The sequence below is a fragment of the Rhinatrema bivittatum genome, chromosome 3 (genome assembly GCF_901001135.1).
Source record: "Rhinatrema bivittatum chromosome 3, aRhiBiv1.1, whole genome shotgun sequence".
NCBI classification, from domain to species: Eukaryota; Metazoa; Chordata; class Amphibia; order Gymnophiona; family Rhinatrematidae; genus Rhinatrema; species Rhinatrema bivittatum.
This window is the reverse complement of record NC_042617.1, coordinates 66677662-66690893: the sequence shown is the minus strand read 5'-3', so window position 1 is coordinate 66690893 and position 13232 is coordinate 66677662. Positions and strand designations below refer to the sequence as shown.

The 13232-nt window shown below is 38.7% G+C and overlaps 1 protein-coding gene across 5 annotated transcripts in view; it reads left to right on the top strand.

The window, feature by feature from the left end:
- Positions 1-13232, top strand: part of THADA (THADA armadillo repeat containing) — an 828919-nt gene that overhangs the window by 20800 nt on the left and 794887 nt on the right. For all 5 annotated transcript variants that reach the window (XR_003855359.1, XM_029593321.1, XM_029593322.1 and 2 more), the window contains exon 4: positions 10992-11122. Coding sequence is in view for 4 of the 5 variants with exons in the window: in XM_029593321.1 (XP_029449181.1) it covers positions 10992-11122 (131 nt within the window). In the remaining variant the exon portion in view is untranslated. The remainder of the gene's footprint in view (positions 1-10991; positions 11123-13232) is intronic.

Sequence of the window (13232 nt, the reverse complement as noted above, 5' to 3'; positions counted from 1 at the left end):
CTTGACCACGCTCAGAGAGAGATTCAAGTACTTTGCAGTTCTTTTATTCCCATGTTCAGGTCTGTGCCTTTCCACATCTTTGTCCCAGAGTTTTGTTGACAGCTCTTTGGTGCTCATGGTTAGGTCTTTGCTTTGAAATACACTACCCATCAGAGAGAACTAACTGGAACTAATGAATGTGTCCTGTTATCATGTGAATCAGTACAATTTAACACATGTAGGGCCACTTCACTTGGTCTGTGCTTTTGAAGGTGATTGCTTACACCAGAACTTTAAGTTTTTAAGATTGCTTCAGAAGTACAAAGTGAGTGGGCACTTATCCAACCAATCTATTCCATGTTTTTATTTCTACTTCATTTTCTAAGGAATTCTGGTATATATTTTTCATTTGGGAGTTGTGGGGTAGGATATGTGGATATATGGAACGAAAGTGTTTGAATGCATTTTACTTCCAGGCTATAAGAAAACAAAAGGTGAACATTTTGGAAAGAGATGTAGACTATAGCCACTGAATATTTCTCAGAATAGACAATTCTGCAGAACAGGAGGGGAGGGGGTAGAACAATTGTGGAGGAAGGGATGAATTAGGGAGCAGAGTGACTGCTCCCCCTTTCCTATAGGCCAGGGCTTCCCAAACCTGTCCTGGGGACCCCACAGCCAGTCGGGTTTTCAGGCTATCCATAATGAATATTCAAGGAGTTTGCAATTCTTTTATTCCCATTTTCAGATCAGTGCCTTTCCACATCTTTGTCCCATTATGGATATCCTGAAAAGCCAACTGGCTGTGAGGTTCTCAGGACAGGTTTGGGAAACATTTCTATAGGCTCTCTGGAGGGGAAGGGCTGGAGCAGAACATCCCTGCTGCTCTGTCTTTTAAGTCTGAAAAGTAGTAATTGAACTCTATTCCAGGGGTTCACCCACAAATTAAGCCCTGTATATGTACTATGTACGATATCTATCACAACCAATTCACCCAAAACCACTGTATTCCAGTGTACTGAATTGTCTAACAACAATATCAGGAATCAAATAGTACCACCAGTGTTTAAAATATACTGGTGGTACTATTTGATTCCTGATATGTACTATGTACAACATTTTAAGGAGCTATAGACGGCATTATTAGGAGCTATGTGCAGTGATTTACAGATGGTTTATATTGTTTAAGTCCAACAGACAATCTTGTTAGGGAAGTTTAAGTTTGTGCAGAGTCTCTGGTAGTGTTCATATCATTGGCTGATTGGAAAGTTGCTTCAAAGAGCTACCGTAGATTTTCACTAACTTCATGAAGGATAGAAGATCTGAGACCTGTTTGATGTGGAGTGATAGGGAGTTCCACAGTGATGGAACTGGGAAGGTTTTCTTCCTAGTGCCAGTTGGGCTCATAGTTTTAGGTGAATGTTGTGAAATGTTGGCATCAAATGTGGGAATGTGGATTGTGCGTATGCTACGCCAATCACCGAATAGTAATCATCACCTGCCCAACATGACAGTGCAATCTATGAATCAATCAAAGCAATTTTTTAAAAACAATCTTCAAAAATTCTCATGTTGTGCAGTGGTATGTTCATATAATCTTTCCTTATAATGTCCTTTCGCATGTGCAAGATTATGTCCATCAAACTTCTCTCCTTCCTCAGGATAAATTCAATGGCCCACAAAACCACAGCATGAAGGCATAATGTAATCAAGCCCTCTTCAGCACTCATAAAAACTAAGGGTCAGTCTTGAAAACAATAAGAAATGGAGTGTCTTTAAATACTTAGCTGACAATCTTCCATGCCATTGCCACCAACAGTTTCATCTTAAAAGGTCAGTTATTCTTCCAACATCTTTTCCTATACAATATGTTTAACTCCATGATGAGTAATAATACATTGACAAGGAAATCGAAGAATAAATTTAGCACCCATAGCCAAAACCTCAGGACGCATTAAAAGAAACGTTTTCCTACATTCCTGAGTGGAGCGAGTAATATCTGGAAATATCCACACTTGTTGTCCAAAAGAAAGACTGTCTATGGTGAAAAAAGGATCTTAATATCAAATCTCTATCATAGGAAAAATGCAAGACAAGAAAAGAGTCCCATGTCGAGAAATTGTAATATCAGTAGAGGATTCCAGAAATTGAGTTAGATCCAAATCTGGTTCAGAAATATGATCAGATGAGTTGAAGACTTTATCATATAAAGTTTAGCAAAAATAGGCATGATTTCTGTAGGCATTTTCAAGATTTCAGTTATATATTTCTTGAGCACATCCATTGGAGAAATTAAATTTGATTGGGGAAGATTTAAAATACATAGATGTAAGTGACGAATGGAATTTTCTATATTCTCCAATTTTCGTGAGTAAGAAAAATCCGATTTACCCAACAAATCTTGGGTTTGCTGTAAAGAAAACCTGAAGTTCCAAAGCTGAAATGTTTTCCGTATGGGAAACTGATTCAGATTCAAGGGCTTGAAATTGACCAGCAAAGGTAGAGGTAACATCAAATAAAGAAGATATGGATTTCAGCTTGGAGAAGAGAAGGCTGAGGGGGGATATGATAGAGGTCTTGAACGAGTAGATGTGAATCGGTAATTTACACTTTCAAATAATAGAAGGACTAGGGGGCATTCCATGAAGTTAGCAAGTAGCACATTTATGACTAATCGGAGAAAATTCTTTTTCACTCGGCGCACAATTAAGCTCTGGAATTTGTTGCCAGAGGATGTGGTTAGTGCAGTTAGTGTAGCTGGGCTCATAAAAGGTTTGGATAAGTTCTTGGAGGAGAAGTCCATTAATGGCTATTGATCAAGTTTACTTAAGGAATAGCCACTGCTATTAATTGCATCAGTTTAGGTGATTGCCAGGTTCTTGTGGCCTGTTTTGGCCTCTGTTAGAAACAGGATGCTGGGCTTGATGGACCCTTGTCTGACCCAGCATGGCAATTTCTTATGTCCAGAACCATAAGGGCTGACCAAAGTGAGTCCAGGAAATTACCGGAGGCCTTGGAAGAGCAGGGTGAAACAAAATAGGCTTCATACTCAGTTTTCCTGTATAATATTCGACTTGCCAAGATTTTTATTATTTCCTCATGGAGTTGAAGCAGTCACCTGAGAGCGAACCTCCAAGTCCGTTCCAGTCACAGAGTGCTCCAATAATGCCGAGATCTCAGGACCGGAAGCAGAAGCAGCAGCTAACCCGGTCACAATCAAGGCAAGAGAAGCCTCTCCAGAAACTGCCAATCTAGGGCCTGGGGGTCCACATGGCAGTAAAAAGTCTCCCAAAATGTGAGGCACAAGGGAAAATGGAGGAGTAAATGGTGCTCTGGGACTTAAGGTGGTCTGTGAGTCCGGTGACAGGGCCACCCGCTCCTCAGGGCCAGACGCCAAGGATGCTACCGGAGTTAAAGTATCAGAAGCTGGAAGCAGGAACCCCTCAATGGTAGGTTGAAGAGAGTCTGAGCCAGGGGTGGTTAGCCCCGAGTCCCGAATTTTGCCTTCCGTTTAGTATGAGGCATAGCAGCAATAAAACACGCAGAAAGGGCAGAGGCAAGATGGTGGCATAGCCTGAGGTCGGAGCGGGAACTATTCTCTGCTATCTGGGTTTTGAGAAAATTTCCCTATTCAAATGCCACCGAAGGGAAAGGTGAGAGTTTACCCTTCCCTACCTTTACCTTCGCCTATTCAGCAAGAGATTAGCCGCTATATGACCTCACCTGCACCAAGAATACCAGGAACCGAGGATACCGATGGTTTGAGCTGTTTGGGAGGGCAGCTCGAAACGGCGGAGGAGGCTTCCCTGATCCCCAATCACAGACCACCACCGGCACAGAGGATGAGTGAAGGGAGTCCTGGAAGAACTACCAGAGAAGTCATCAGCTCTGGTCTGGAGACGGGGGCTGCGTCGGCCCTCGAGGAAGGACTAGAACCGGAGACAGTCGGCCTGAGGCCAGAGGAGGAGAGTGGAGAACTGGTTTCGATAAACCCCCTGGGTGGGGGAGAAGAACAGGTTGCTGGGGGTGAGTCTTTTGGAATCCTAACACGCCCTGCTGTGGTCATGCTAGACACATTGTGGGATTTAATGGCTGGAATGGTGTCTAATGTCAAAGGCTTGAATGAGAAACTGGATACTATTAATGTCAGAAACCAACTAGATATCCTCCAAATCCAAAAACAAATTAAGAACTCTGTGGGAAGAGTAAACATTCTTAAAGAAAGAGAGAAGAAGAGTCAAGAGTTTAATGCAGCTGTGGTCAGAGACAGAGAGACTTTATCCAGGCGGATTGAGTGTTTAGAAAATAATGCCAAGCTTTTGAATTTACAATTTCTCAATTTCCCTAGGATGATAGGGGAAATACCATCAATAACAGTTAAGTTTCTTTTAGAATCGCTTGGTTTTACTGAGATTCACCTCCCAGTGATTGATTCATGCTTTTTTCTTCCGAAATCAAAAAATGTTAATAATATGTCTGAATTGCCTTTTCAAGGAGATCTCACAAATGTTTTAGAACTTTCTACCTTACAAATCATTGATTGGGGGTACTTTACTGGTTACCTTTTCTAGTCTTGCAGATTTAAATAAAATAATGAAGAAATATTTCAGTAAATACCCCATTAAGTTCTTTGATAAATTTGTGAAGATCTTTCCTGATTTAGTGATCACCACACAAGTTTGGCGAAAAGGATTTTTCGCCTTTCGCCAGGAAGTAATAGCATTGGGTTTCTCTTTTACTTTACGTTTTCCATGTAGGTGTTTGATAAGGAAACAGGAGGATCTCTTCATTTTTTCTATGCCAGAACAATTAAAAAGTTTTGTGGAACAAAGGAAACGAGCCACTTCTTCCCCTGTATCCAGCTAATGAAGTATGAGTGAAGTGCAGGTGTGCTATGTTATGTCTTACTTATAATCCAGCAGAAAAATACATTTTTATCTCCCTTAACTTTCTGCCTCATGTCTAAATTACTAAATTGTTGATTGTATTCTTATAGTGGAACTGACATATGATTTGATTTCATATAAAAGGATATTGTATAGATTTATTTTTGCTATATTGTCATGACCACATATTACTGGTGCAAACTTTTATTTTAGTTTGTATATGAAAATGGATAAATAAATAAAAAAAACAAAAAACATGCAGAAAAAGAGGAGCACAGACAACCCGAGCCTCTCAACAGGTGGCCATCAACGAATGTTTTCTAATTGAAAGAAATGCAATCTACTATCCAGTTATACCCAGGCAGGCCTAACCCCGGAACAGCACATCAAGGCTCATAAAATTAGTCATGGCAACATCAGTGGTCCATTTAAACTCAACCACCATGGAAGAGATTTGCAAGGCTGTGACTTAGAGTTCAGTCCACACATTTACATCCCGACAGATCAATAGGTTGGAATACTGACTCCTACCAACAGGACATATAGGGACACTGTTCCAACCTGCTGTCCCGCTAAGAAGAGTCAGTCTGTTCACCAAGGCCTCTTTGAGAGGTAGACCCTATCTCCATCCCTGTCCCCCACCTCCCCCGGGCCCATTTTTATTATTTTGGGTTGCCTTCCCCCCCCCCCCCCCAAAAAAAAAAACCAACCATATTGAAATTGACCTTATAAATATGTTCGTTGGTGTTATTGTGTTATCTCCCTTTCTCCTTTTTTGTTAGGCAGCACCCCGTAACTAGGGATTCCCATGTGCGTGGACTGTTATCTCATTTGTGCTCCGGTATTCTCCGAAGACAGAAGGATAGCAGTCTACATGTTCCTGCCCTCATCCCCTAAGAGTTGGTTTTCTTCCAAGAGCAAATATATAAGACTGAGGGGGCCTTGTGAGAAAAGTGATGTGGGATATCCCACACATGCTCATTTTGAGCATTAAAGAAGCTTTGAGAAAGCTCTCCATCTTGAACAGCCATTCATGACAAAGCCTAAACATGTGCAGACTGTAATCCTGCTTATCCTTGGAAAACAACTGTTACTGGTAAGCAACTTTTGTTTTACATAGACTGGGTGTCTTATGTCAAATATATCATGCATATTTATTGCGGATATTCTGAAAACCAGACTTGCTGTGGGATCAATAGGAAAAGTTTGGGAACCACTTCTTTTAATTATTAAAACATCTGTTTCAAAAATTAAATACAATTAAGAAAAAAAAGGTGTTTTCTAATGTTTGTTTAAACCATCTACTGCATCATCTTTTGAATTTGCTAGTATGACAATTTTACATTTTTCACAATGCTTCCTGCAAATCTTTCCTTCTACTTAGCATTTTTCTTGATTTCTTTTCCTGATATTTTTGGCTTTTTTTCTCCTGTTGCTTTAGTTCAGCTGTCTGCTGACCTGGGTATTGTTTGGCTGCCAGCTGTGATTAAAGCTAAAATCAATATATATTTTTTCTATTTTTAGTCATTTGCCTTTTAAGATAGATTTCCTTTTCTTTTTTTTTTTTTTGACAAGATGCTTTTGATTACAGATTTGGCCAAACAAATGACTGAAAATGTATTTTTCCACATCCACAACGGAGAGAAGATTTGCCAAGATATTTTCAGAGGTGGCCTGGTGTTAAAAAGACATAGCATTTTGAGCTCTGTCTAATCTTGGAAGCAAAAATTATGCATTTCCACAGTACAATCTTTATTTTCTATAACATTTTAGTAGCCATAATGCAGTGAGAGTTTATATCAAGTTTGTTTTAGTTATTTTTGCCTAGCAACTTTTTCCAACCAAATTATAACCCAGAGTACATAAGAACATAAGACTTGCCATACTGGGTCCATGAAGCTCAATATCCTGTTTCCAAAAGTGGCCAAGCTAGGTCACGAGTACCTGGCAGGATCCCAAGGCGTAGACAGATTCTAAGCTGCTTGTCCCAAGAATAAGCAATGGATATCTGCAATTTCACCTTAATAATAGTTTCCTCCAGGAACTTGTCCAAACTGTTTTTAAACACAGCCACACTAGTAGCTTTTACCACATCCTCTGGCAACAAATTCTAGAACTTAATTATGCATTGAGTTAGCAAGTAGCACATTTAAGACTAATCGGAGAAAATTCTTTTTCACTCAACGCACAATAAAGCTCTGGAATTTGTTGCCAGAGGATGTGGTTAGTGCAGTTAGTGTAGCTGGGTTCAAAAAAGGTTTGGGTAAGTTCTTGGAGGAGAAGTCCATTAATGGCTATTAATCAATTTTACTTAGGGAATAGCCACTGCTATTAATTGCATCAGTAGCATGGGATCTTCTTAGTGTTTGGGTAATTGCCAGGTTCTTGTGGCCTGGTTTTGGCCTCTGTTGGAAACAGGATGCTGGGCTTGATGGACCCTTGGTCTGACCCAGCATGGCAATTTCTTATGTTCTTATGAGTAAAAAAATATTTTTTCTTATTAGTTTTAAATGTATTATCTAGTAACGTCATTTGTGTGTGTCCTAGTCTTTGGACTTTTTGAGAGTAAACAACTGATTAACGTTTACTCATTCTGTTTTACAAATTATTTTTTAAATCTCTATCATATCTTCCCTCAGCGTCTCTTCTCCAAGTTGAAGAATCCTAACTGCTTTAGCCTTTCCTCATAGAGGAATCGTTCTGATCCCTTTATCGTTTTGGAATGTCTTTCCTGTCCCTTTTCTAATTCTGCTATATCTTTTTTGAGATATGGTGACTAGAACTGTAAACAGTACTCAAGATGAGGTTGCATCATGGAGCGATACAGAAGCATTATGATATTCTCTGTTTTATTCTCCATTCCTTTCCTAATAATCTTTAGTGTTCTATTTGCTTTCTTGGCAAATACTGCACGCTTAGCAGATTTCAAACTATTATCAACGATGACGCCAAGAACCTTTTCCTTAATGGTGACTCCAAATATGCAACCTTGTATTATGTATCTATAATTTGGGTTACTCTTTCCTAAGTGCATCACTTTGCACTCATCTACATTAAATTTCATTTGCCATTTGCATGCCCAGTCTCCCAGTTTTGCAAGGTCCTCTTGCAATTTCTCACAATCCTCTTGTGATTTAACAACTTTGAATAATTTTGTTATCACTAAATTTGATCACCTCACCTGATGTTCCCATTTCCAGGTCATTTATAAATATATGAAAAAAGCAGTGGTCCCAGAACAGATCCCTGGGACACTCCACTATTCACCTTTTTCCATTGGGAAAATTTAACATTTAGCCCTACTCTGTTTTCTATATTTTAACCAGTTGGCAATCCACAATAGGACATTGCCTCCTATCCTATGATATTTTAATTTCCTAAGAAGTCCCTCATTAGGGACTTTATCAAATGCTTTCTGGAAATTCAGATACACTATATCAACTGGCTCACCTTTATCCACATGTTTATGCCCTCAAAAAAGTAGCAAATTGAGGCAAGACTTCCCTTGGCTAAATCCATATTGGCTTTGTCCCATTAAACTATGCCTATCTATATGTTCAACAATTCTGTTCTTTATGATAGTTTCTCCCTTTTTGCCTGGCACGGACATCGGACTCACTGGTCTGTAGTTTCCTGGATCATCTCTTGATCCCATTTTAAAAGTTTGCATTACATTTGCAACCCTCCAGTCTTCAAATACCATAGACAATGTTAATGATAGTTTACAAAATTTCCAATTGGAAGTCCACACTTTCATTTCTCAATTCTTTTAGCACTCTGGGATGTATATCATCATGATCCAGGTAATTTGCTACTCTTTAGTTTGTCAATTTGCTCTAGTATATCTTCGAGATTCATTGAGATTTTTCATTTCTTCTGAACCATCAGCTTTGAATATCAAAGTTTTACCCTGGTTCTATGTAAACTGGTATGATATGACATGTGTCATGAATGTCGGTATAGAAAAGAATTAAATAAATAATTCCTGGCATAGGTAACTCTCAACAACAATGAAGCAGCTACCTCTCCAATTAATCACAAAAGAAAAGGAGAGAGGAGACCAAATGTACTCTATACCTCCAAAAGATTTTAAACATCAATTTTAAAATTTTTTAATTATTTCAAGTTGAAAACAATGCAGTATATCTTCTTGACTTAAAAATTTACTGGCTAAGTATTCAATTCAATTTATGAGATTTGGTGATGGTAGTGTAAGAACGGGAGTTCTAAGATAATATGAGAGTGGTGTTGTCAAAATAATAGAGATAATTTGTTTGTTTAAGAAAGTTAATAAAGGTATATAGTGGGTTTTAAAATGATAGTGGCAAATGACAATAGATGATTACAATCAAAAAGCTCTGAAGGCTGATTACAGCCTGCAGCCCATTGCGTGGCAAGAGGCTGCAGATTAGATTGTAACAAGAGTGATAAGATCTATGATATTGTCATTTGATGGGTACATATTTAAAATAATTAAAAAACTTTAAAATTGATGTTTAAAATCTTTTGGAGGTATAGAGTACATTTGGTCTCCTCTCTCCTTTTCTTTTGTGATAGGTAACTCTCTTACATCTTTCTCAGTTTATACCAAAGCAGGGAATTCATTTAGTCTCTATGCTATGACTTTGTCATTCCTAAGTGCCCCTTTTACCCCTTGATCATCTAACTCTGACTCCCTTAAAGGCTTTTTAAAGTTGAATGTACCTGAAAAAGATTTTTATGAGTTTTTACTTCCACAGCAAGCTTCTTTTCATATTCTCTCTTTGCCTTCCTTATCAATGCTTTGCATCTAACATGTCAGTGCTTATGCTGTTTCCTGTTTTCTTCATTCAGATCCCTTTTCCATTTCTTGAAAGATGTTATTTTAACTATTGTAGCCTCTCTCACCTCACCTTTTAACTATGCCAGTAGTTGTTTAGACTTCCTTCCATCTTTTCTAATGTGTGGACTACATCTGTTCTGGGCTTCCAAGGTGGTATTTTTAAACAACATCCATGCCTGATGTAAATTCTTAACTTTTGCAGCTGTTCCTTTAAGTTTTGTCATAAACATTTTCTTCATTTTATCATAGTCATCCTTCTGAAGGTTAAATGCTGTTTCAGTAGATTTCTTTTTGGCACTTCCTCCAGTTAAGTCAAATTTGATAATGTCATGATCACTATTGCGAAGTGGCTCCAACACTGTTATCTTTCATGCCAAATCTTGTGTTCTACTAAGGACTGGGGCTAAAATACTTGAGGGGAAACTATTTGTTGATTCTTGTATCAGCTGCTCCATGAAACAGTCATTTATTTCATCGAGGACCTTTACCTCTCTAGAATGTCCTGATGTGACATTCACTTAGTCACTACTGGGGTAATTGAAATCTCCCATTATTACTGTGCTGCTGTTTTTGTTAGCTTCCCTAATTTATTTTAGTATTTAATTGACTGTTTATTATTTCTGGCCAGGTGGATGGTATTACACACCCACTACTATTTTAATTCCCCTTTTCGCCTGGAATATCTTTCTATCCATAAAGATTGAACATTGCATTTATTTCCTGCTGAATTTTTATCCTGGTTACTCAATGCCCTCTTTCACATATAGTGCCATCCCTACACCAATATGATCCATCCTATCATTTTGATATAATTTGTACCCTGGAATCAGTGTCTCTGAAATGCCAATTATATCTACCTTCTCATTCAGTGCTATACACTCTAACTATCCCATAATATTTTTAGACTTTTAGCATTTGTATACAGATATTTCAAAGTATATTTTTGTTTATATTTACAACCTGCTCATCAATTGACAAGGATAATTTGAAATCTTTCTGCTTCTTACTTAAAGAGCACCAAGAAACTTTAATCACAGCTTTACAGGGGTTTTAACTCTATTCTCTAAAACTCCCATTTAGCTTAAATGTTGGAAGGTCCTTGGTCAGAGACCTCCAGACTGCAGTTTTCTTCAGAACCTAGCACATGTGCACTTTGAGCCTGTTGCAAAATGGCTTGGACTCCCTCTTTTCCTGGGATTGGGGGCCGGTGGTTATGAGTATTGCCTCAGTTTATACCAAATGGATTTGTTCTAAATGAGTGCATGTTCAGCCTTTAACATTCATCTCATGTATTTTACTGACAGATTGTGCCTTTGCTGGGCAAGCTGAGTAAAGTGTCGGAAAACGCTACCATGATTCACAGCTGTCTGGATACTCTAGCAGTCATGTATCTTTCAGTGGACTCCAAGAACCCCTTGAAAAAAGTGATGTCGAGGTACAGTGTCAAGCCAGCTTGGTTGATTAACTTTACACTTCACTGATAATTGCTTCCATTACTGCTGTATAACAGCATTACTCATCTAGAATAAACTAAAATCTTTCAATGAGAGTGTTTAAGTTCTTTGTGGAGCTTGCATGAAGTTCTAGGGATTTATAGATCTTGGTTAGAGAAGCTTCAAGTGTTACACAACCAGTTCTTTTTTTTCTCCTATATTTCTTGTAATTGCATGTTTTGAAATCTCTATGTATTTAATCTAGCTAGTGTTTTAAACTTCTGGCTAGTGTGTATTAAAATAACTGTAAATTATAGAGCAAAGAGCTGCTATCTGCAGGAGCTGTTTGTTCCTAAATAGTTCTTGTAAGGACTTGCTTAAGAGAATAATAAGACTAACGTACTAATTTAACAATTTGTATAATAGTCACTATTACCAGAATGGCTTTTATTCAGTGTAACATTTGTAATGCTTATGTCCCAAAGCCTACCATTTGGAGACTTAAGCGTGGTCCAATTTGTTTTCAGCTTTCTGCAATGAAAAAGCAGGTGATGCATTTGAAAGAGGAATTTTTCAGATTTCAAAAAACTTGCCCTATCTTGATGCAATCGGAATATATTCTTCAGCTTCCTCAGAAGATTCAGAATACCAAGAATAAAATGGTTTACTGTGGGGTCTGGTAGAACAAGACGTGACTATAAGACACCCAATCTCCCCAACTGGACAGCATCCTGAATACCTACCCTCACTCCGACAGAGAAGTCAGACATCCAAGAGTCAGAATCCCAGGAATAACTGGATTGCAGTTGGCTCCAACAGAATAAGGCCTGTGATGTTGAGGTACTCTCTCAACTGTTACTCTTACAAAATGCTTTTTCTGCTTTGGAAAATGAAGAAGTCCCAGCAACAGAATATGAAGTGATATCTGAAAGGGACGTGGTCACCCAATGCACCCAGAAACCCTCCAATATCTTCAAATGTTATAAAAGAAAGCTGCTTCTTCTGGGACACTCTGTCACCAGAGGAACCAGTTTGGGAACTCAATTTGATGGGGACACAATGGTTAAATGCATTCCAGGATGCTCAACTAATGGTAATGCAAACCAGTTGGTTAGTGCAATTATAGAAGAAAGTAAGAATGCTGATATCAATGTTATCATCCATCTGGGAATGAATGACCTCACTATAAATGGTGTCTACAAGGTACAGGAAGATTTCCAAAATCTAGGGGAGAAGGTTAAACGCATGCCAAAGACTATTGCCTTTTCAGAAGTATTACCAGTTCATGGAAAGGGAAAGGAAAGGTTATACCATATAGATAATTACAATGTTTGGCTCCAAACCTAGTGTGAGGAAAATGGTTTTGGATATATTGGAGGCTGGGGCCGTGTATGAAGCATTGAAAGATTATATGGTAGGATGGCCTACATTTGTCTGTGGCAGGAAAGGGGATGTTAAGTGAAAAATTCAGGTCAAACACTATCAGGCATTTAAACTAGGAAGTGAGGGCAGCAGAAGTGGCTGGTTAAATTGGAAGCAATACATGGGAAGACCAAATAACAAAATCATTCAGTTAAAAAAACCAGAAAGTCGACTAGGAAGAGCAGCTGAAAAGCTGTGACTACAAATGGTCATAGTTGAGCAACAAAATCCCAGTCCTGCAGGACCCAATGGTAGAGGCAGAATTGGACATTTTTACTGATATGGAGACATGATTCATTGAGTCTTATGATTGGGATGCAGCCATCCCGGGCTATAACTTGTTAAGAAAGGGCAGAGAGGACAGAAAAGGGGGAGGAGTAGCTCTTTATGTCAAAAACAATATCTAAACAACTGAATTGCAAGGGACGTGGTGGGGTAAAGAAGAAGCATTATGGACCATTCTAAAAAGAGAAGATGGTGCTTCCATTTTTACTGGTGTGATCTACAGGCCTCCAACCCAAACTGATGAACTGGACAGAGACCTGATCAAGGACATCCAAAAGTTGGGAAAGAAGGGAGAAGTGTGCTCATTCGAGATTTTAATCTCCCAGAAGTGGTTTGGAGCATTCCTTCTGCAGAATCTACAAAAAGTAGAGAGATAATGGATGCCCTTCAGGGGGCTCTGCTCAA